Here is a 21,501-nt window from a genome sequence, read left to right on the forward strand (position 1 = left end):
ATTAATTTATCATTGCAAGCACCATTTCATCTAGTTATCCATTTCCATGTTGCATAATATATGTGGAATGCATTATTTACTTGTATACAGTGAGATGCTGTATGGGGTTAGATGAAGCTACTGGCTAATATGAATATTTAAAAGCTTTATTTCCTCGCCTAGTTTTAGTGGGACAAAGTTGATGTGTTACTGATACCGAATTTCTCAAGTACAAAACATAAAGACCACAAATTTTGACTTTGTGATACAAAATCTTGTGAGGGCATTCACACAGGTGTGCTCTGCATGTGCTTCAATCATGCAAAGTGGACAATCAACAGCCTCTCAGGTTAATTGGCACGATCTGCCAATTTGGACCACATAGGTCAGTTAAGAATATGTTGATGTGATAATAACATCTGTTCAGCAACCACAAAGGAAACTCCACTGGTGTTATATAATTGGTGAGGTGATTTCGACTAAATTCTGCTCTTGCGAGGATTAATGGAAGTACTGTGCGTTGTGTTGGAGGAGTTCAAACAACTTGTCATTTTGAGTAAGTAAGTTCGCGGATGACACGAAGGTTGGTGGAGTGGCAGATAGTGTTGAGGATTGCCAGAGGATACCGCAGGAAATAGATAGGTTGGAGACTTGGGCAGAGAAATGGCAAATGGAGTTTAATCCGGACAAATGTGAGGTAATGCCTTTTGGTAGGTCTAACATAAGAGGGTCAGAGAGATCTGGGCATACAGGTCCACAGATCTTTGAAAGTGGCAACACAAGTGGACAAGGTAGTCAAGAAATCATCTGGAATGCTTGCCTTCATTGGATGGCCATGATATGGAGATGCCGGCGTTGGACTGGGGTGAGCACAGTAAGAAGTCTTACAACACCAGGTTAAAGTCCAACAGGTTTGTTTCGAATCACTAGCTTTTGGAGCACTGCTCCTTCCTCGGGTGAATGGAAGGAAGCAGCGAGGAAGGAGCTGCGCTCCGAAAGCTAGTGATTCAAAACAACCTGTTGGACTTTAACCTGGTGTTGTAAGACTTCTTACTTCATTGGATGGGGCATTGCGTATAAGACTTGTCAAGTCATGCGACAGTTGTATAGAACTTTGGTAAGGCCACACTTATATAATGATTATTTTGTCCAACTGGGTGTCCCCGCCAGGCGTGTTTAGGGCAGGTGCCCATTGCATAACCTTCCTGTTCACTCCAAAGCTCACACCCATTCTACGAAATCAGTAACCCACCCGCCATATTTAAATAAACAAGGGTCAATTGAGCTTGTTAACAAACCAATTAACCCGATAAAACACTGCCAACACCATAATATGGTTGCATGGGAAGTTGCGGGATGGGCAGGCTGCTTTTTAAAAAAACGTTCTCAAAGGACAGAAAGCATAAAAGAAAGCATACGGAATGCTTGCCTTCATTGGACAAGGCGTCGAGTTTAAGAACTGGCAAGTCATGCTGCAGTTGTATAGAACCTTGGTAAGGCTGCACTTGGAATATTGTGCACAATTCTGGTTGCCACGCTTCCAGAAGGATGTGGAGGCTTTGGAGAGGGTGCAGAGGAGCTTCACCAAGATGTTGCCTGGTATGGAGGGTGTTAGCTATCCAGGGAGGGTGAATAGACTAAGACTGTTTTCATTAGAACGACGGAGGCTGAGTGGTGACCTGATAGAGGTCTACAAGATTATGAGGGGCATGAATAGAGTTGATGGGCAATCACTCTTTCCCAGGGTGGAAGAGTCAGTCACCGGGGGGCATAGATTTAAGGTCCATGGGGCAAAGTTTGGAGGAGATGTGTTTACATAGAGGGTGCGAGTGCCTGAAAAGCGTTGCCAGGGTAGGTTGTGGAAGCAGATACATTAACCGTGTTGAAACAGCATCTCAACAAATACATGGATAGGATGGGTACAGAGGGAAATGGCACTAGGAAGTGCTGAGGGTTTTGGCCTAGGGTGGTAAAAGGTTGGAGGGCCGAAGGTCTTGTTCCTGTGCTGTATTGCTTTTTGTTCTTTGAAGTGAATGTTCCTACATCATGTGAGGGAGACCAGAAGGTTTTTCTGCCCAGTGCACAGAAGGTTGCTAGAGTTGGGGGGGGGGGGGGGGGGGGGGGTGCATAATAATCCAGTCCCATTTGAGTCGCGATATGATATGGAGCAAAGGCTGCAAAGAGGGAAAGCTGAACACAGAGGGAGAAAGAGCAATGCTCTTCATAGAAATCCCTACCCAGCAAAGACCTTCCAAGAGAACTACATTCACCTTAGCCAGGAACAATGTTTCAAGCACCTGCAAGGAAGCGGGTCACTTTCTGCATCAGAGCCGACAGCCATATAATAAGGGTGAGAACAGTGCTGCCAATGGTCATCAAGGTAACCTTCGCCCTCAGATTCTATGCAAGTGATCCTTCTAGGTGGTAACTATCCCAATTCACTATCCACCATTGCATCAGATGGTGACAGAGGCCCAGAATGCCAGGAAAGGGACTTCATTGTCTTCTCTCTTTCCAGAGAGAAGCAGGATGAGCAGGCACATTGCATTGCCAAGATACCAGAATTTCTATTGTGCAAGGAAGCATCAACTGCACACATGTGATTCTGCAGGTCCCATTTGTAAATGTAGAGTGGTAAAGGACCGCATGTGCTAATATGCCATCAATGTGCCGTTAATGTGCGACCATGCCCAGATCATAATGAACAGTGAATGCCTGCTATCCTGGCAGTAGCCACAATACATTCATCCTGAGACAATCAGCCACTCCCATCATTTTTAGGCTACTGTGACGATCCAGAGGAGTCTGTTTCGTAAGAGGGATACATTGGGCGGGATTGTTCAAACCCACGGCAGAGTGTCCATGCCGTCGGTAAACACGTGCGCCACGGGATCCGCGCATGTGCAGTTGTGCCGGTGCCAACGAGGACATGCGCAGTGGCCTCCTTCAACGCGCCGGCAGTGACGCAACATGGCGCAGGACTACAGGGGCCAGCGCGTAGGAAAGGAGGCCCCCAGCCACAGAGGCCGGCCCGCCGATTGGTGGGCCCCGATCGTGGTCCAGGCCACATTGGAGGCCCCCCCAGGGTCGGACCCCCCCCCCCCCCCCCTCGCACTCTCCCCCCAAAGACTGCCACCCAACCCTCACATGCCGCGGTCCCGCCAGCCCAGAGCAGGTTAGAAGGCGGCGGCGGGATTCGGCTCTTTTCTTACGGCCGCTCGGCCCATACGGGCCGGAGAATTGGTGGACCAGCTGCATAGAGCGGCCCGCGACTGGTGCCACGCCAACCACGCCGGCGCCAATGGCACCGATTCTCCGCTCTACGGAGAATCGCGAGCCGGCGTCGGGGAGGCGTGATGCGATTCGCACTGTCCCGCCCCCGGTCTACAAATGGTGAGGAATCCCCTACAACACCCAGTTACATGGGTAGCCCGTCACGGGCCGGTGCTTAGAGGGGGACATGCATCCCGTCGACCACTTCCTGTACCTGGGGCATCCTGGCAATAGTGCCAAACCCTGCTGCCCGGGCATGCTGGTGGGCTCAGTCCACATTGAAATTGATATATTGTGCCGACCCGACATAGTGGGCCTCCGTGACAGTGCGGATACACCTGTGCATCGAGGTCTGCGAGATCCTAGACAGGTCCCCACTCAGTGCCTGGAAAGACTCCATGGTGTAAAAGTTCAGGACAACCATCACTTTGACGGCCACCAGGAGTGGGTGTCCTACCCATACCACTGTGGTTCTATGTGTGGCACGATCTGGCAGATAAGTCGCAGTCTTCCCTGCTCTCAGCTGGAGTCTTCGATGGCATGTCAGCCCTGGCAGGTCCTTGAATGACAGGCGCTGCTGGTACATGAGGCCTGATGCCTCGGCCTATTGGGGAGCTGGCTCTCTATCCTCACTGGCTGCCTCCTCTTCCTCTGGGGCAGGCTTGGCCACTGCAGGGTCCACCCTGAGCAGCATCTGCACATACAGCCTCAGTGCATCCACCTGGGCTGTGGCGGTGGCTAGGATGAAGGCGACCATTCCTGGTTGAATTCAGAGGTCCATGTTAGCATGGTGGGAACTCCCGTGCCTAACTAGGCCCACTGGGCTACACAGTAGCCCCGACCTGCACTGCAGCCCCTGTCCCCGCATGTCCCACCCACCCCCGCCCATTCCCATGCCCACCCCCAGCCGTATTCCCTGACACTGCATCCCTGGTCCCGTTGGTGCCCGGCACCCATCCAGCGCCTCCCCTTGGGTGGGCCTCATGAATGCCCTGCCGGCGGGTGGCACACAGTTGTGGGAGTGGGGGGGGGTGTGGAGATATGGTGGTCAGTGGGGTGGAGTGGGGGTGGAGTGCGAAGGTGGTAGGGGAACCCATAAGACTGGAGTCACTCTGTGCAACCACAGACCATGGTGGGCAGTCAGTTGGGAACGCAGCAAGATTTAGATTGCCGTAATGGTGGTCCGTGCCTGGCCTTCCCAGTTCTGGGGGGGTCACCCCGTCCCCATGGCCTAGCCCTGGTCACACTCCCTGTAACCCGCCCCCATACAACCCCTGAAGCTGGCAGAGGCACTCCCCCAACCCCCCCAGCCAGCAGAAGGTCCGGCAGCCCACGGTTGCACCTCTGGAACACATCCTACCTCCTCTCTCCCTCAGCAGCGCCTGTATTCCGATTTTTAAAACCACAAGTGAAACCCAACATTGGTAATTCCTCCTTGTGGAGGTGGAGCATCGCGGAGGCTCGGGAGAATGCCAGGTCAGGCCTGTTAATGATATGCCAACGGCTTTTACTGTACATGCGGAGTAGAATGCATTGCCGCCGCTGTCAAAGCACCGGAGCATGGCACTCCATCGGGAGCCCAGGACCGGCCACGAATTCCGCCGCACACGCGATTCTCTGCTCAATTGCGTTCCACGATTCCGCTGTCACTGGACGGCGAATCCCGCAACAAATTTCTGAAGTATAATACATTTGGTGTACAACATATTGCCATATTCAACTTAAAAATTACTACTCATTCCCTCCTCAGAATCAAAAAGTATATTTCTCTCCAATATATTCTCTGTCCCCTTTGTTTTACAACTTTGTTGCCACACTTTAATCAATTTCTGAGCTGCTGGAGAGGGAAATGGGAAAGATGTGAATTGAACTTCTGATCTGCTTATGCCCTCCTTCCAAGAAGCATTTGTAAGTACACTGCCAAGAACTGGGAAAACACATCGAACAAGTGGACAAGCTTGAGTGTCAGGCAAAGCTGGAATTTGAACTAATGGTTTCCTGGCTGGAAGTCAAGGGATTAACTAACTGAGCTATCAGGCACAGACTTTAGAATTCTTTTAATATTTTCATTTCCAGTTCTTTTTGTAAAAACAGTTCACATATAAAATGAGAAGTCAATGTAAATCTGAGTGATCAATTATCTAATCAAAACAGAATACAGAATCGTTCTTTTTCCAAAACAAATGAATAATGAACATAGAACATACAGTGTAGAAGGAGGCCATTTGGCCCATCGGGTCTGCACTGACCCACTTATGCCCTCACTTCCACCCTATCCCCGTAACCCAATAACCCCTCCTAACCTTTTTGGACACTAAGGGCAATTTAGCATGGCCAATCCACCTAACCTGCACATCTTTGGACTGTGGGAGGAAACCGGAGCACCCGGAGGAAACCCACACAGACACAGGGGGAACGTGCAGACTCCGCGCAGACAGTGAACCAGCGGGGGATCGAACCTGGGACCCTGGTGCTGTGAAGCCACAGTGCTATCCACTGTGCTACCGTGCTGCCCAAATTAAGTTACTATTTGAATGCTACAAAAGAACATTAAATTTAATAGCGTTTGCATGAACCAATCAATACAACAGCGTTTGATGTAATTCATAGAAAACATATGAGGAAAACAAGGAAGCTTACGTAAGGTTGAGGAAGCAAGGATCTGACTCGGCTCTAGAGGGTTACAAGGTAGCCAGGAAGGAACCCAAAAATGGACTGAGGAGAGCTAGAAGGGGGCATGAAAAAGCCCTGACGGGAAGGTTAGGGAAAACCCCAAGGCGTTCTACACTTATGTGAGAAATAAGAGGATGATCAGAGTGAGAGTAGGGCCGATTAGGGATAATTTCATAGAATTTACAATGCAGAAGGAGGCCATTCGGCCCATTGAGTCTGTACCGGCTCTTGGAAAGAGCACCCTACCCAAGGTCAACACTTCCACCCTATCCCCACAACCCAGTAACCCCACCCAACACTAAGGGAAATTTTGGACATTAAGGGCAATTTTGGACACTAAGGGCAATTTATCATGGCCAATCCACCTGACCTGCACATCTTTGGACTGTGGGAGGAAACCGGAGCACCCGGGGGAAACCCACGCACACACGGGGAGGATGTGCAGACTCCGCACAGACAGTGACCCAAGCCGGAATCGAACCTGGGACCCTGGAGCTGTGAAGCCATTGTGCTATCCACAATGCTACCGTGCTGCCCTAATGGAGGGAACTTGTGCCTAGAGTCTGAAGAGCTGGGGGAGGCCCTAAATAAATACCTTACTTCAGTATTCACTAGAGAGAGGGACCTTGTTTCTCATGAGAACAGTGTGAACCAGGTTAATAGACTCGAACAAGTTGATATTAAGAAGGAGGATGTGCTGGAAATTTTGAAAACATCAGGATAGATAAGTCCCCTGGGCCTGACTGGATATACCCAAGGTTACTACGGGAAGCGATGATCTTTGCGTCCTCACTCTCCACTGGAGTAGTACCGGATGATTAGAGGGAGGTGAATGTTGTTCCCCATTCAAGAAAGGGAATAGGGATATCCCTGGGAATTGCAGACCCATCAGCCTTACGTCTGTGGTGAGCAAAATATTGGAAAGGATTCTGAGAGATAGGATTTATGATTATTTAGAAAAACATAGTTTGATTAAAGATAGTCAGCATGGCTTTGTGAGGCCATGCCTCACAAGCCTCAGTGAATTCTTTGAGGATGTGATGAGACACATTGATGAAGGTCGGGCAGTGGACGTGGTGTATATGGATTTCAGTAAAGCATTTGATAAGGTCCTCCATGGTAGGCTTATTCTGAAAGTTAGGGGCATGGGATACAGGGAAATTTGGCTGTATGGATACAGAATTGGCTGGCCAAAAGAAGACAGTGAGTGGTAGTGGATGGAAAGTATTCCGCCTGGAGGTCTGTGACCAGTGGTGTCCTGCAATGATCTGTTCTGGGACCTCTGCTCTTTGTGATTTTTATAAATGACTTGGATGAGGAAGTGGAAGGATGGGTTAGTAAGTTTGCCGATGACACAAACGTTGGTGGAGTTGTAGATAGTGTTGAGGGTTGTTGCAGGACATTGACTGGATGCAGAGCTGGGCTGACATGGCAGATGGAGTTCAACCTTGAGAAATGTGAAGTGATTCATTTTGGAAGGTCGAATTTGAATGCTGAATACAGGGTTAAAGGCAGGATTCTTGGAAGTGTGGAGGAACAGAGGGATCTTGGAGTCCAGGTACATAAATCCCTCAAAGTTGCCACCCAGGTTGATGGGGTTGCTGAGAAGGCCTTTCATTAACACGGGGATTGCGTTTAAGAGCCGCGAGGTTTTGCTGCAGCTTTATAAAACTCTAGTTAGACCACACTTGGAATATTATGTCCAGTTCTGGTCACTTCATTATAGGAAGCATGTGGATGCTTTGGAGAGGGTACACAGGAGATTTACCAGGATGCTGCCTGGACTGGAGGGCATGTCTTATGAAGAAAGGTTGAGGGAGCTAGGGCTTTTCTCACTGGAGCGAAGAAGGCAGAGAGGTGACTTGATAGAGTGTACAAGGTGATGAGACGCATGGATAGAATGGATAGCCAGAGACTTTTCCCCAGGGTGGAAATGGCTGTCACGAGGGGACATAATTTTAAGGAAATGGCTGTCACGAGGGGACATTATTTTAAGGTGATTGGAGGAAGCATGGTAGCATGGTGGTTAGCATTAATGCTTCACAGCTCCAGGGTTCCAGGTTCGATTCCCGGCTGGGTCACTGTCTGTGTGGAGTCTGCACGTCCTCCCCGTGTGTGCGTGGGTTTCCTCCGGGTGCTCCGGTTTCCTCCCACAGTCCAAAGATGTGCGGGTTAGGTGGATTGGCCATGCTAAATTGCCCGCAGTGTCCTAAAAAGTAAGGTTAAGTGGGGGGTTGTTGGGTTACGGGTATAGGGTGGATACGTGGGTTTGAGTAGGGTGATCATTGCTCGGCACAACATTGAGGGCCGAAGGGCCTGTTCTGTGCTGTACTGTTCTATGTTCTATGTAAGGTATAGGGGAGATGTCAGAGGTAGGTTCTTTACACAGAGTGGTGGGTGTGTGGAATGTACTGCTAGCAGAGGTGGTGGAGTCAGAGTCCTTAAGGTCATTTAAGCGACTCTTAGACAGGTACATGGACAGCAGTAAATTGAAGGGGTGTAGGTTAGGTTGATCTTAGATTAGCATAAATGGTTGGCACAACATTGTGGTCTGAAGGGCCTGTACTGTGCTGTACTGTTCTATGTTCTATGATAGGTATATCTAAAATTTGTATTTGCACTCTAATCATCAAAAGGCTAGTTAATCTCAGTAAAAATCATTGAAGACATAGTTTGATAGAGGTCCCGTAAAACTGAAAACATACTTTGCAAACTTTTAGATATTAAGGCAAATGAATTACTTCTGTAAACTGTAAAATATCCATACCTCCAGATCATTGAAAAATAAATGTGTATCAGCCAGATTGAAAATCATTTCTTCCATCCGAAGTCCAAGTGTAACAGCTATAGGTGGATCCTGTAATACAAACATTTCCATCAGAACCAGCGTACTGCTGCGCAAGTTTCAGCACTTACTCCACTTTCTTCACAGTCTATTTTAATAATGAGAATGAAATAGTGGGCTAGATAATATGCTGAGGGCAGACTTCCTGTACCCTGGCGCAAATTTTGAGGGGCAAGTCCAGTTCCCTCTGTTTGCCTGCTCACCCCATTAATTAGCATGAGGCGGGTCCTTTGCCGTCTCCAGCCGATGTCCTGCCTCATTCAACTGCTTTCGCATTGGAGGCCAGCAGTTCTGTGCCATACCAGGATTGGTGGCGATTGTTGGTATTGCAGGAGGCCTGCGAGGAAATGGAACCATGGATTTCCCCAAATTTAGGGAAGTCTCATATTTAGCTTTAGAGTCATTGGGCTCAGCCCGCCTCGCCACCATCCCCCACCCCACCCCTGTTGTAACGTGCTGTGGGCAGACTGAACAAATGCCAAGTGAGACTTCTGCCCCTCACTGGGGAGGAAGATCTGTCCTGTGGAGTTGTTGACCAATCCATTTGGCTGGCAGCTCCACCAGTCCTGATAAGGAAGAAATGGGAGTTCCATCTTCGGAGGACAGCTTCTGACCCGCAAAGGACAACTACCCCAAAGATAGAACCGGCCATTTCTTTCCACCCTCTGACTAAACTATTTAAAAAATTGTGCTACCTGACTGCCCACGTCATATGTTTTACGGGGTGGGCAGCATGTTATCTGGATCAATTGTGTTGGTAACAAGCCAAATTGACCCTTGATTATCTATTTAAATATGGTGGGTGGGCTGATGGTTTTGCTGCAGGCCACATCGCTCCCCAGTGTATTATGGGGCGAGCTTGGAGGAAGGTGGTTTTTGTGAGGGCCACGAAGAATGCAGCACGAGTTTGTACAGTCGAATAGAAAATACATTTATTTACAACAATATGTATGCAGCACCAGTAGTCCACTACTGGTTCCCTCTCTAGCCGGTACCACACTGGCCAGCTCTATTTATACAGCTGCAAAGCTAACGACTGCGCCCCCTCCCACCCCATTAGGGGAGTTCATATTCCTCAAGTAACATGGGGTGACCAATTGTCCCCAGCCAATAGGATCCAGGCAGGCTATAACAGTGGTGGGGTAGGAACCCACCCTATGTTATGTGATCCCTCATCCACCCCTGCTGAAAACACGCATATCAAGGGCACGTAAAATACAGCCCATTGAATCCAGTTTGATGAATAAACCATGGAGCTAAAATACCTCATTACATCCTCAGTTCTAAAGTGTTTAATATATTTTCTTTGGGCTCGATACATTTATTATGTTTGTTCTCTGTGTTTGCTGAATGCAAACATTGCAATTAATATAGCTTTTTATATCGGCACTTAGAAATCGACCAAATAAATTCAAAACAATATGGGCTATTAAAAAAATGAGTGGCTAATCAGAACATATGAATGCAGAAAAAAGTTCTAAACGACATTCTCCATGGTCACTTGTCCTGTTCTGTCAGGAGCCATTATTTAAGGGCTCATTGTTTTTAAAAATTTGTAGGTCAACTGCTACTCAGCTGCAAAAACCATTATCAAGCACAGGTCACAACAAGTCAAATACCAATCGTCTTTATTTGTTGTTATGGTAACTAATCTAACATAAAAACAGGCGATATTTTGAATGATCATACGACAATTCACCGCACTCAAGTTAATTTGTTTCTAACAAAATCCTTTAAATTCGAATACTGCCATGAGCAATGTAATATTTCCTGCTAAATAATACCAGTACACCACATTATGTGGTGAAGAAGAATTATGTATTTTTAATGATACTTGCTCTTAGTCTCTTCCAACAGCAATTACATTTACCGTGCCACAGTTTTATTTACATTTTGGCAAGTTGGCCATTATTTTGACATTGTTTTTCACAGACTGTCTCATTCTCATTTAATGGCTCAGTAATTCTTCCTGTGTACATCTAGTAAAGTATTCCAAAGCACTCTTGAACCTGTCACTTCACTAGATAAAATATACCACATACCCTACAGTCAATAGCCTTCATCCTCCCAACTATCCTGTTACTGCTATATTAGCTGCAGTTTTCAGTCCAACGTAAATCCTAAAGAGTGAACTGTGCATGGTAATAATTAAAAATTTATTGATGTCTAGACAACTGGAAGATTCATTTATACCTCCAGTTTCGTGGCTGAGAAAACAGACCAAATTACCTCTGTGTTATGCATGCCGAGTACGCTGGTTTCCTTATCCTTGCGTTTCGACATATATTTATAAATATATGCAACATATATTTATAGTAAGCACTTCAAACATTAAGGGCTCAGTTAAGTGGGCTAAAATGCCAAAATTGTGCTTGTTTTTAACAATCTTTGGTATTATCTATAAACCTTCTTATCTAGCAGTTAGAGTTTTTAGTGCACACCAACAGTGTAGCAAAGTACCATGTTTCAGCAGTCTGAAAACTGTTAGACTATCAAACATTAAACATACTCATCTTTTTAAGCACTGACTTCACTTTCATAACTGAAGACTTATTGAGTCAGAATCATGGGGCTGGATTCCCTGTTTCGGAGACTGAGGTGTATTGCAACCCGTTTATGATCTCCCTGGCAGTGCAAACCGGGAAATAATTCAGTGTTCCTTGGCATGCAAATTTATGCATGTCGTGGAATGTGAGAGGGTCCAAAGGCAATCCCTCTATCAGGCTACCATTTTGAGCGAGTGGCCCAATACCGAGGTGCTGCCGCCGGCTACCTCCACCGCACCGCAAATCAGCCCCAAACAACTGCCCCCTCCCCCCCGCCGCAGTGCAATGTAGCCGTTCCCCACCCCAGATTGACTGGGTGCTCCCCCCATCCAAGTATGGGGGTGACACAGCCTGCCGCCCACAGGGACCCCCATATTAGAAAGATCCCCACAAGGCCCCTGTAATAGGGAGACACACCACAGGGATCCCTGCAATATGGAGACCCCCGTCCCAGGAGCCCCTGTATTTGGGGGACTTTCTGACCAAAGGGACCCCCTCAGGGACCCTGTAATAGGGGCAACCGCCCACAGGGACCCCTGACTAAAGGAACCCCCATCATGGATCCTCTTCCCCCTCCGAATGCCTCCCCAGAAAATAGACCCCTGTCTATTTTCAGGAAGCTAGAGAGCAGTCCAGACAGAGTCAGTGATAAGAATTACAGCTCTAACACTTACCTTAAAGATCCACATGCCCATTCCTGAAAAGAGAGCAGCTGTGACCAGTGTCTGGTTCCCACAAATCCATTAGCTACAAGCCACTCATAGCTTTCTAGTAGTGGTCTGTGATTGACAGCTTCAACAAACCATCTGCAGCTTTGATTCATTCATCTCCCTTCATGGTTCAGTGGCCGAAGTAGTGAAACCCCAATGTTTACAATCAGTAACCCACCCGCCATATTGAAATTAAACAAGGGTCAATTGAACATGCTAACAAACCAATTGACCCCGATAATACGCTGCCCACACTATAATAAGGTTGGCATGGGCAGTTGCGGAAGTAGACAGGCTGCTTTTTAAAAACCTTTCTCAAAGGGCAGGACGGAATGGGTACTCTCTTCAGTTGAGGGCAGGGTGGCAGCCTCGTAAAGATAGTATACCCCTTTCTTCCTATCTGCTTCCCCCATGAAACACACCATCCCCATCCCCCAAACCTTCCCTAAAGTGCCCAAAATCTCATTACTCAAAGACCTCTATTAGCTGGCAGCCCCAAGAGTGGGGCTTATTCCCACTCTGCACCTGTTTAGCCTGTCCGTTATGACTGCGAGGCGGGCTGGTGTTGTGCGGGTTGGCTCCATGTCGACCTTGCTTTTGAGGGGAGGAGGTGGTGCCGTCAGATGTAAGTACTTCACTTCGCCACTGATTGTAAAATCAAGGTCAATAAGGCCGGAACCTTCTCCAATGCAACGTTGGGAAAACCGAACTCTCATGTTTGATTGCTCCCAGAATCTTTGCAATCTAGCCACAGTTGTATTACCCTCCCTGTGTATAATAAACTAGAGACCAATAAATGACTGTTTCACATAGTGACTCTATTATATTCATCGTTACCTTCAGCTGTTGTTAATTTGAATTAAGAAACAGCTTTTAGTTACATGCCAGGAGAATTATTTATACATTACACTTACAGCATTTCGTAGAGCAGAATTAGTTTTAACAATAAAAAACAAAGTTAACAATAAACTGCAATTCATATGTTACCTTTCTTCACTTGCACAATGTAAAATGGACAGGAAGTCCCTCAGTACTCCGTAATAAATGGTTTTATTATTTTGAAAGTTTCAAACCATACCTCAGTGGAGGAGTAAGCACTGTGTTCCACTGTTTCCCACTGTATTTATATATTACAAATGGCAAAATATTGCTCCATTTGTTACACTGATTCCACAGGCAAAGTCCAGAGTTTACCCATATGTTAACATAGAACATTACAGCACAGAACAGGCCCTTCGGCCCTCAATGTTGTGCCGAGCCATGATCACCCTACTCAAACCCACGTATCCACCCTATACCTGTAACCCAACAACCCCCACCTAAACCTTACTTTTTTAGGACACTATGGGCAATTTAGCATGGCCAATCCACCTAACCCGCACATCTTTGGACTGTGGGAGGAAACCGGAGCACCCGGAAGAAACCCACGCACACACTGGGAGGACGTGCAGACTCCGCACAGACAGTGACCCAGCCGGGAACCGAACCTGGGATCCTGGAGCTGTGAAGCATTTATGCTAACCACCATGCTACCGTGCTGCCCTTAGCTGCCCTTAACTGCAAACTGGATCTGACTTGTGCATAATCACAATGCCCTGTTTCACCCGAAGCCTCAAACTCCATAGGGCAGGATTTTTTTGGATGGTGGGCTTTCCCACCCTCCTACTCAAAGAGTCCATGGGGAACGAATCCCTCGTGGTACCGGCTGCCCCGCAGTTATTTAACATTCCGCAGGGAGTTAATTGTCTAAGTGTGATATTTCCATTGCGGTCTGGGGAGGAAGTCCAAATTGAGAGGGTTGCCAGCCAATCGGATAGCCTAAGACTCCATAATCCCAGCAATGCCAGGTCCAAGCGGTGGTCACTGCTGGCACTACAGCCAGTCCCTGAAGAAAAGGAGCCAACGGAGGCCAGGCTGAAGATTAAATCAGACACCTCCACCTGTAAAATGAGAGTTTGATCAGGGGTGGGTGGGAATTCAGCGGGCAGCCCATGGGCTTCATTTTATGAGCCACACCTGCCTTCAAACCAATCAATAGGGGACAGTAAAATTCCAACACATATTCTATTCATCACCACAAGAACCTGATCCCCTTAGTAAAATTGCCTGCTTCTATCCCTGCCACTGAAATTTGTGATGTGGAGTTGCCGGCATTGGACTGGGGTGGGCAGAGTAAGAAGTCTTACAACACCAGGTGAAAGTCCAACTGGTTTGTTTGGAATCAATGCGAGTCTTTGCAGGTAATTAAGTCTTGAGTACTCATGCATCTAGCCTGGGCTTGCAAAATCCTACTAACTGTCCTGGCTTTAGACAATTCACACCTCTTTAACCTGTGATTATCCCTCCCTCCAGTCGCTCCATCTGGACCTGTAAAGACTTAATTACCGGCAAAGACTTGCATTCAAAGTATCATCTTGCAACATTGACTTTGTCTATGTATGTGTTTGTGGAACCCACCTCTTCACTCACCTGAAGAAGGAGCTACGCTCTGAAAGCTAGTGATTTGAAACAAACTTGTTGGCCTTTAACTTGGCCTTTAAGTATGACTTCTTACTGAAATTCATACCCACACTTTATCATTTCCAATGCTTTCTTTGCCACTTTCCACTTACTGAACTCCAAACTTCAACTCTAACTCCATTGTTTGCACCCTGCTTGTACAGCCAACTTAATTGCCTTTCACTTCTGCTGTTGCTGACCTCCACTGGCTTGTTGTCCTTTGATACATTAATGTCAAAACCTGGGTCCTAATTTATGAATCCCCCAATGGCCTTTTCACCAACGTCCTCGCACCTCACAATTCATATCTTCTCTCCTTCTTTCACCTGGATATCGGCCATTTAGCCAACAACCACCCCCCACACCCTAAAACAATCACCTGAGGGAATATGCTCAAGTCAAACAAGAAGCCAAGAACATAGTGAAAGCAGTAAGAGTCAGGGGAGGAAAGCCCAAGTTGCAGACACGAGGAGTGAAGCAAAGCAAGACATGGCAGACCGAGCTGTTTTGCCATTGTGAATACTGGCCCATCCACTGATGGGACAGAGAACGGAGCTCCAAACACAAGAGCTCCTAAAACTTAGGGACTCCATTAAGGAGGATTTCATGGTGACTGTGAAGGCGGCCATGGTAACCGCTCTGGCCCTCCTCAAAGAGGTGCTGGAGAGGATGGAGCAGCGGTTGGAGACCAAGGAGGTGACAGTGCAGGAACTAGGAAAAGTGACCACTGACCAGAGTAATCGGATTGCCTCGCTCGAGACAGAAATGGCAATGTTGGCAGCAACCTATGGAGTGCTCAAAGGGGAAGGTGGAGGACCAGGAAAATCGGGCTACCTGTGGGCATGGAGGGCAGAAACCCAACAGAATACGTAGCACAGATACTAGGGATGCTGGTTGGGTGAGAAAACTTTTCCAAGGCCCCAGGCATGGACAGGTCACACAAGTCACTCTAACAAAGGCTCAAAACATGAAAACCACCACGAGCGATCGTTGCAAAGCTCCACAGACTTCAGGCCTAGGAGCAAAATTTGAACTGGGTGAGGTCCTGCAAATGGGAAGGGCATACAATATGCATATATCAGGACATTAGGGCCGACGTGGCCTGAGTGACACACAACAACAAAGAATATTATTTCAACATACTGCGGGAAGCAGACAAATTCATTCGGAAAAACGGGCTGGGAAGACAGCAACACTAATGGACACACATGGGCCATAATAATACTCTTTTGTTTATTATTCTGTCTGCCTGCCATTCTCGCGAATGAATACCTGCATGGCCTAGGGGAAGGGGGTAAGGCAGAGAGATACCAAGCAGCGAGAAGGGCGGGGGGGGGGGGGGGGGGGGACAAACAAGGACAAAAGATAAGAGAAAACGCTCCCAGGGGGAGAGCCATTTGGCTGGCAAACATGCAAACACAGGGAAGGAAGACGAGAGGGGGGAGCTTGCGGTGCATCTCTCGAAAGGGAGGGAGCACCTGGCAAAAGGGGTGGACAAAATAACAAGGAGCGAGGGGGGTAAGGGGGGGGAGGAGATACCATAGGGTCATGGGGAGGGGGGGCAGCAAGAGTGGGGGGCTTGGGGAGGTAGAATGCCAGTCACAACAGGTCACGCATGGGAACGGCTGCAACAAAGAAGACAACGATGGCCATCTCGGATGGCCCCCAGACATAGGGAAACGCCGGCGTGCTGGGGCACAACCATGTGGTTAGTATGGCTGACCCCGCAGGAATTGCGAGACAGAAACAACATCCCCCATCAGGGCAGTCATCTGGAATGTCAGGGGACTCAAGGCCCGGTGAAAAGATCCAGAGTCTTCGCCCATCTGAATAGCCTGAGGGCCAACATAGTCTTCCTGCACGAGACACACCTGAGGGAGAAAGACCGACTGAGGGCAATAGAGAACTGGATAGGACTACAAAGTATACTATGGGACGAGGGCTCGGAAAGTGGCAATACTGTTGAATAGGAGGATGACCTTCACAGCGACGAATACGGTGACGGACCCTGTGTTGGCGGGATGTGTGAGGGTGTGTGGGGGAATGGTATATCATGGTGAGTGCTCTCCTGGAAGGGGCACCAGTGTTGCTTGTGAATGTGTACGCCCCTAACTGGGACGACGCAGACTTTATCAAAAAGACCATGGCAGAAATCCCTGACCTAGTCATCCACCGATTCAACATGGGAGGAGACTTCAACTGCGTACAGGACCCACGGACAAACAAATCTAGCCCAAAGCGGGGGATGCAATCGCTGATGGCAAGGGAACTGATCTCCTTTATGGAGCAGATGGGTGCGTTGCGTGGAGGTCGGTGCGGAAGGGTGGACCTGTGGACATTCACACGCCCGTGGGAGAAGGAGCTCGCCTTCTTCTCCCAGATCCACATATTCCTGTATTGACTACTTTGTAGTGGGTAAAGTAGTACTTCCAGAGGTAGTGGGAGCAGAATACTCTGCAATAGTAATCTCACACCATGCTTTGCACTATGCAGATGTGACGTTGGAGTTGCGCAGGGCCCAGTGCCCCCATGAAGGCTGGACACAGACCTCCTCGCCGACAAGACATTTTGCTAGAGAATGTCACAAAGCATTGATGGGTATTTAACTGCAACCATAATGGGGAGGTCTCACAATCCACATTCTGAGAGGCAGTGAAGGCAGTGATAAAGGGGGAAAATAATTGCGTATAGGGCACACAGGGACAGAAAGGAGAGGGTGGCTAGGCAAGGGCTAATCAACTCCATATTGGAGGTAGATCGGTGGTACTCCATGGCCCCAATCATGGAACTATTGGCAGAGTGGAAACAATTGGGGCGGCACGGTGGCACAATAGTTAGCACTGCTGCCTCACAGCTCCAGGGTTCAATTCCGGCCTTGGATGACTGTCTGTGTGGAGTTTGCGCATTCTTCCCATGTCTGCGTGGGTTTCCTCCGGATGCTCCGGTTTCCTCCCACAGTCCAACGATGTGCAGGTTAGGTGGATTGACTATGTTAAATTACCCCTTAATGTCCAAAAAGATTAGGTGGGGTTACGGGGATGGGGTGGAGGCGTGTGCTTAAGTAGGGTGCTCTTTCCAAGGGCCGGTGCAGACTCGATGGGCCGAATGATTCTATGTTTCTATGAATTACAAATGGAGTTTGATCTGCTCTCACTGGGAAAGCAGAGCACCAACTCCACCAGACTCAGGGGGGCCTTCTGCGAACACGGAGACAAGGCTAGCCGCCTGCTTTCCCACCAGCTGAGAAAGCAGGTAGCCACGAGGTGAAAGAAAGGAACGCCAGACTAGCCACGACCCCAGATAAGATCAGCGAGGCCTTTGCGACATACTACTGGGGGCTGTACACCTCTGAGACCCCGGCGGAGGAGGTAAGAAAACAGGAAGCACCACTGAAACTGGGGAAATCATGGATAGTATCAACTCCACGCAGTCGGGGAAGGCACTGGGTCTGGATGGATTTCCTTGCCATTTGCCATTCCCTGTTGCTTGCCATTTTAACAAAAGACCCTGCTCCCATGCCCACATGTCTGTTCTTGGCCTGCTGCAATGTTCCAGTGAAGCGCAACGCAAACTGGAGGAACAACATCTCATCTTCCAGTTAGGCACGCTACAGCCTTCCAGCCTGAACATCGAATTCGACAACTTCAGATGATCAGCCTCACCTTGACCCATTTGTTTTCATTTGATTTTAACTGTCTTTTACCATTTTCTTTCTTTCTTAATATACATTTAATTCCCCCCTGCCATCTTATCCACCTTTCCTGCACCTTTCTCCTCTTTGCTTCCCCCTTCCCCTCCCCCCCCCACACCTACAGTTCATCCTCTGATGTTAGTTTCTCTGCTGTTTGACCTTTCACATCTTTTGTCCTCTCTGGGGACTGTCATTAACACCCTTTCCCCTTGGTTTCTGCGGCCATTAGCACCCGGTTTCCCTGGGTTTCTGTGGATATGACTCATCTTTCATTCTCACTCCACAGTATAAATATTTCCCACTTTCTCTGTCTGTTAGCTTTGACACAGAGTCATCAAACTCGAAACGTTAGCTCTTTTCTCTCCCTACAGATGCTGCCAGACTTGCTGAGATTTTCCAGCATTTTCTTTTTTTATTTCAGATTCCAGCATCCGCAGTAATTTTCTTTTATCTATATGGATTCCTGGTGGATTTCTATAAAAGATTCGCGACAGCACTGTTCAATGACTCGCTATCAAGAGAGACCCTGCTGGCACAGGCCTCAATATCGCTGATCCATAAAAAAGACCCGATGGAGTGCAGGTCATACAGACCCATCTCACTCCTAAACACTGACGGAAAATGCCTAGCGAAGGCCTTGGTGAGGAGACTGAAGAGGTGTGTGCCAGAAGTAGTCACGGAAGATCAGATGGGGTTTGTCAAGGGCAGCCAACTAACGGTGAACATCAGGCACCAGTTAAATGTGATCATGACCCCACCTGGGGACGTGACACCAGAAGTGATCATCCCCCTGGGTGCAGAGAAAGCATTCGGCAGAGTCGAATGGAGGTACCTGATGGAGGTACTAGAACAGTTTGGATTTGGGTCAGGCGTCATCTCATGGGTGAAACTACTGTACAGCGTTCTCATGGCAAGCGTACGGACAATCGCCACCATCTCGGAATACCCTCCAGCTGCACAGAGGCACGAAGTAGGGGTGCTGCTTATCTCAGCTGCTTTTTTTCCTGTCCATTGCTCTCAGATCAGCGAAGGGATGGAGAGGCATTCAGAGGCAAGACAGAGAGAACAGAGTCTCATTCTATGTGGATGACCTGCTCCCCTACATCTCGAATCCCCTGGCCGACATAGGAGGATTACTGGATCTCCTAGGAGAGTTTGGAGCCTTCTCAGGTTACAAACTCAACCTGAGCAATATTCCCCGCGATCCCGCAAGGGAGGGGGGGGGGGGGGCGATCCCGCAAGGGGGGGGGGGTAGCCGAGCTCGGAAATCTACCGTTCAGGCTGGCCCAAAGGCTCCCAAAAGGGACCAAGCTGCAATATATGCAACTAACAAACTTTCTCCGCAAGGAGATAGCAATAGTTCCCACAGCCACCAGGACACTCCCTCCTGAACAGATGTCTAACTGTGGGTGAATTAGGGGAAGGTAGCTGAGCCGACATATACGGTGACTACTGGAGAAAATACAGTCATCATTGGATGGTGGACGAGACAAGGGACAAGTGGGAGGAAGAACTAGGCATGGAGATAGGGAGAGGACTCTGGATTGAAGCACTGCATAGGGCGAATTTCACTTCCTCATGTGCGGGGCTGAACTTAATGCATTAAAGGTAGTGCATGGGGCGCACTTGACCAGAACACGCATGAGCGGGTTCTTTTCGGAGGTGGAGGACAAATGTGAATGGCGCCAGGGAGCTCTGGTCAACCACTCCCACCTGTTCTTGTCATGCCCCAGACTCGTCGGGTACTGGAACGTCTTTCTCGAGACAATGTCCGAGGTTTTGGGGTAAGGATGGAGCCATGTCTTTTAGTGGCGGTTTTCGGGGTATCGGAACAGCCAGAACTCTTTAAGGGGAGAGGGGCAGACGTCCCAACCTTTGCCTGTATGATTGTCCCCGGACACTCCTGCTCGACTAGAGATCAGCAGCACCATCCAAGGCCGCAGACCGGCTCTCCGACTTAGCGGAATTCCTCAAATTGGAAAAGTTTAAATTTAACATCAGAGGACCGGAGGAGGGCTTCCTCAGTACATGGAAACAATTTACCAACTTGTTTGAGGACCTGTTCGTAACCAGCAGCCAATAGGGTGGGTGGGAGGAGGGGGGAATGGAAGGGGGTGAACACAGGGGAAGCAGGGCAGAGGGACCGTAGGCGGGGGCGGGGAGAACCCAGAGGGCGATCACAGCAACATAGGGCGGCACGGTGGAACAGAGGTTAACTGCTTCCTCACAGCACCAGAGACCCAGGTTCGATTCCAACCTCAGGCGTCTGCCTGTGTGGAGTTTGCACATTCTTTCTGTAACTATGGGGGTTCCTCCGGATGCTCTGGTTTCCTCACACAGTCCAAAGATGTGCAGGTTAGGTGGATTGGCCATGTTAAATTGCCCCGAGGCAGGGTTACGTGGATAGTGTTGGGGAATGGACCTAGGGTGTTCTTTCGGAGAGACAATGTAGACTCGATGGGCTGAATGGTCAGCTTCTCCATTGTAGGGATTCTATTCATAAAAAGTAGGTCCACTTGGGGGGTTTTCATACCATGTGGCCGCATATAAATAGTGAAATAGCGCAGTTGGGATAACTAATTACTGAGGGCTGAATGCCAACAGGCCCTAAATCTGTGTTCTGCTTTCCTGTGTATTTACACTGGATTACTTGTTTCCCCATTTTTCATTTTGTTTTATACTGTTGTTACCTTTGGATCTTTTGTTCTCTTTTCTTTTTTCTTTTAATCTTTACTCAGCAATGTTGTTACAAGTTAAATGCAAAAACCAATAGAAACATATTTTTTATAAACGCTGCAGTTTTTCACTTCACTGCCTGAACTGCTCTTCAACTTTCAGGTAAGGGTGCCTTATGGGGGTATCTATTGAGTGACTCTGATAGAGGGTTCTGATATGGGGGGGGGGGGGGTTCACTGATGGGGGGATCTCTCTCTGATGGAGGGTTGTGACGGGAGTGCTGGGCGGGGTGGGGGGAGTTTGGGTCACCACATGTGTGCTGTGGGGGGAGTGAAACGTTATTCTTGAGGTAAGGGAGGGAGGATGCCCCTACTTGCCAACGGTGGGCAGGATTAGCGCTGTGTGTGTGCGGGGGGGAGGGGATGGGGACTTACCACTGGCCCTCGGCGGTTTCAGGCCGCCCACTCAAAGCGGTGGCCCAATGCCGGGATGCTGACTGAATCTGGCGGGCTCTCCTCAGCAGGAATGAGCACGGTAAAGGGCAGAGACTCACATACCGCTCCTAGCGCCAGCGGAGACCCGTAGAAAATTTCCGCTGGTGGGAACAGA

General features: G+C 48.6%; 1 protein-coding gene across 10 annotated transcripts in view; it reads right to left on the reverse strand.

The window, feature by feature from the left end:
- eya4 (EYA transcriptional coactivator and phosphatase 4) overlaps positions 1-21,501 on the reverse strand; it is a 623,026-nt gene that overhangs the window by 84,028 nt on the left and 517,497 nt on the right. For all 10 annotated transcript variants that reach the window (XM_038799374.1, XM_038799376.1, XM_038799375.1 and 7 more), the window contains one exon: positions 8,693-8,782. In XM_038799374.1, coding sequence (XP_038655302.1) covers positions 8,693-8,782 — 90 coding nt within the window. The remainder of the gene's footprint in view (positions 1-8,692; positions 8,783-21,501) is intronic.

Source organism: Scyliorhinus canicula, chromosome 6, assembly GCF_902713615.1.
Source record: "Scyliorhinus canicula chromosome 6, sScyCan1.1, whole genome shotgun sequence".
Taxonomy (NCBI): Eukaryota; Metazoa; Chordata; class Chondrichthyes; order Carcharhiniformes; family Scyliorhinidae; genus Scyliorhinus; species Scyliorhinus canicula.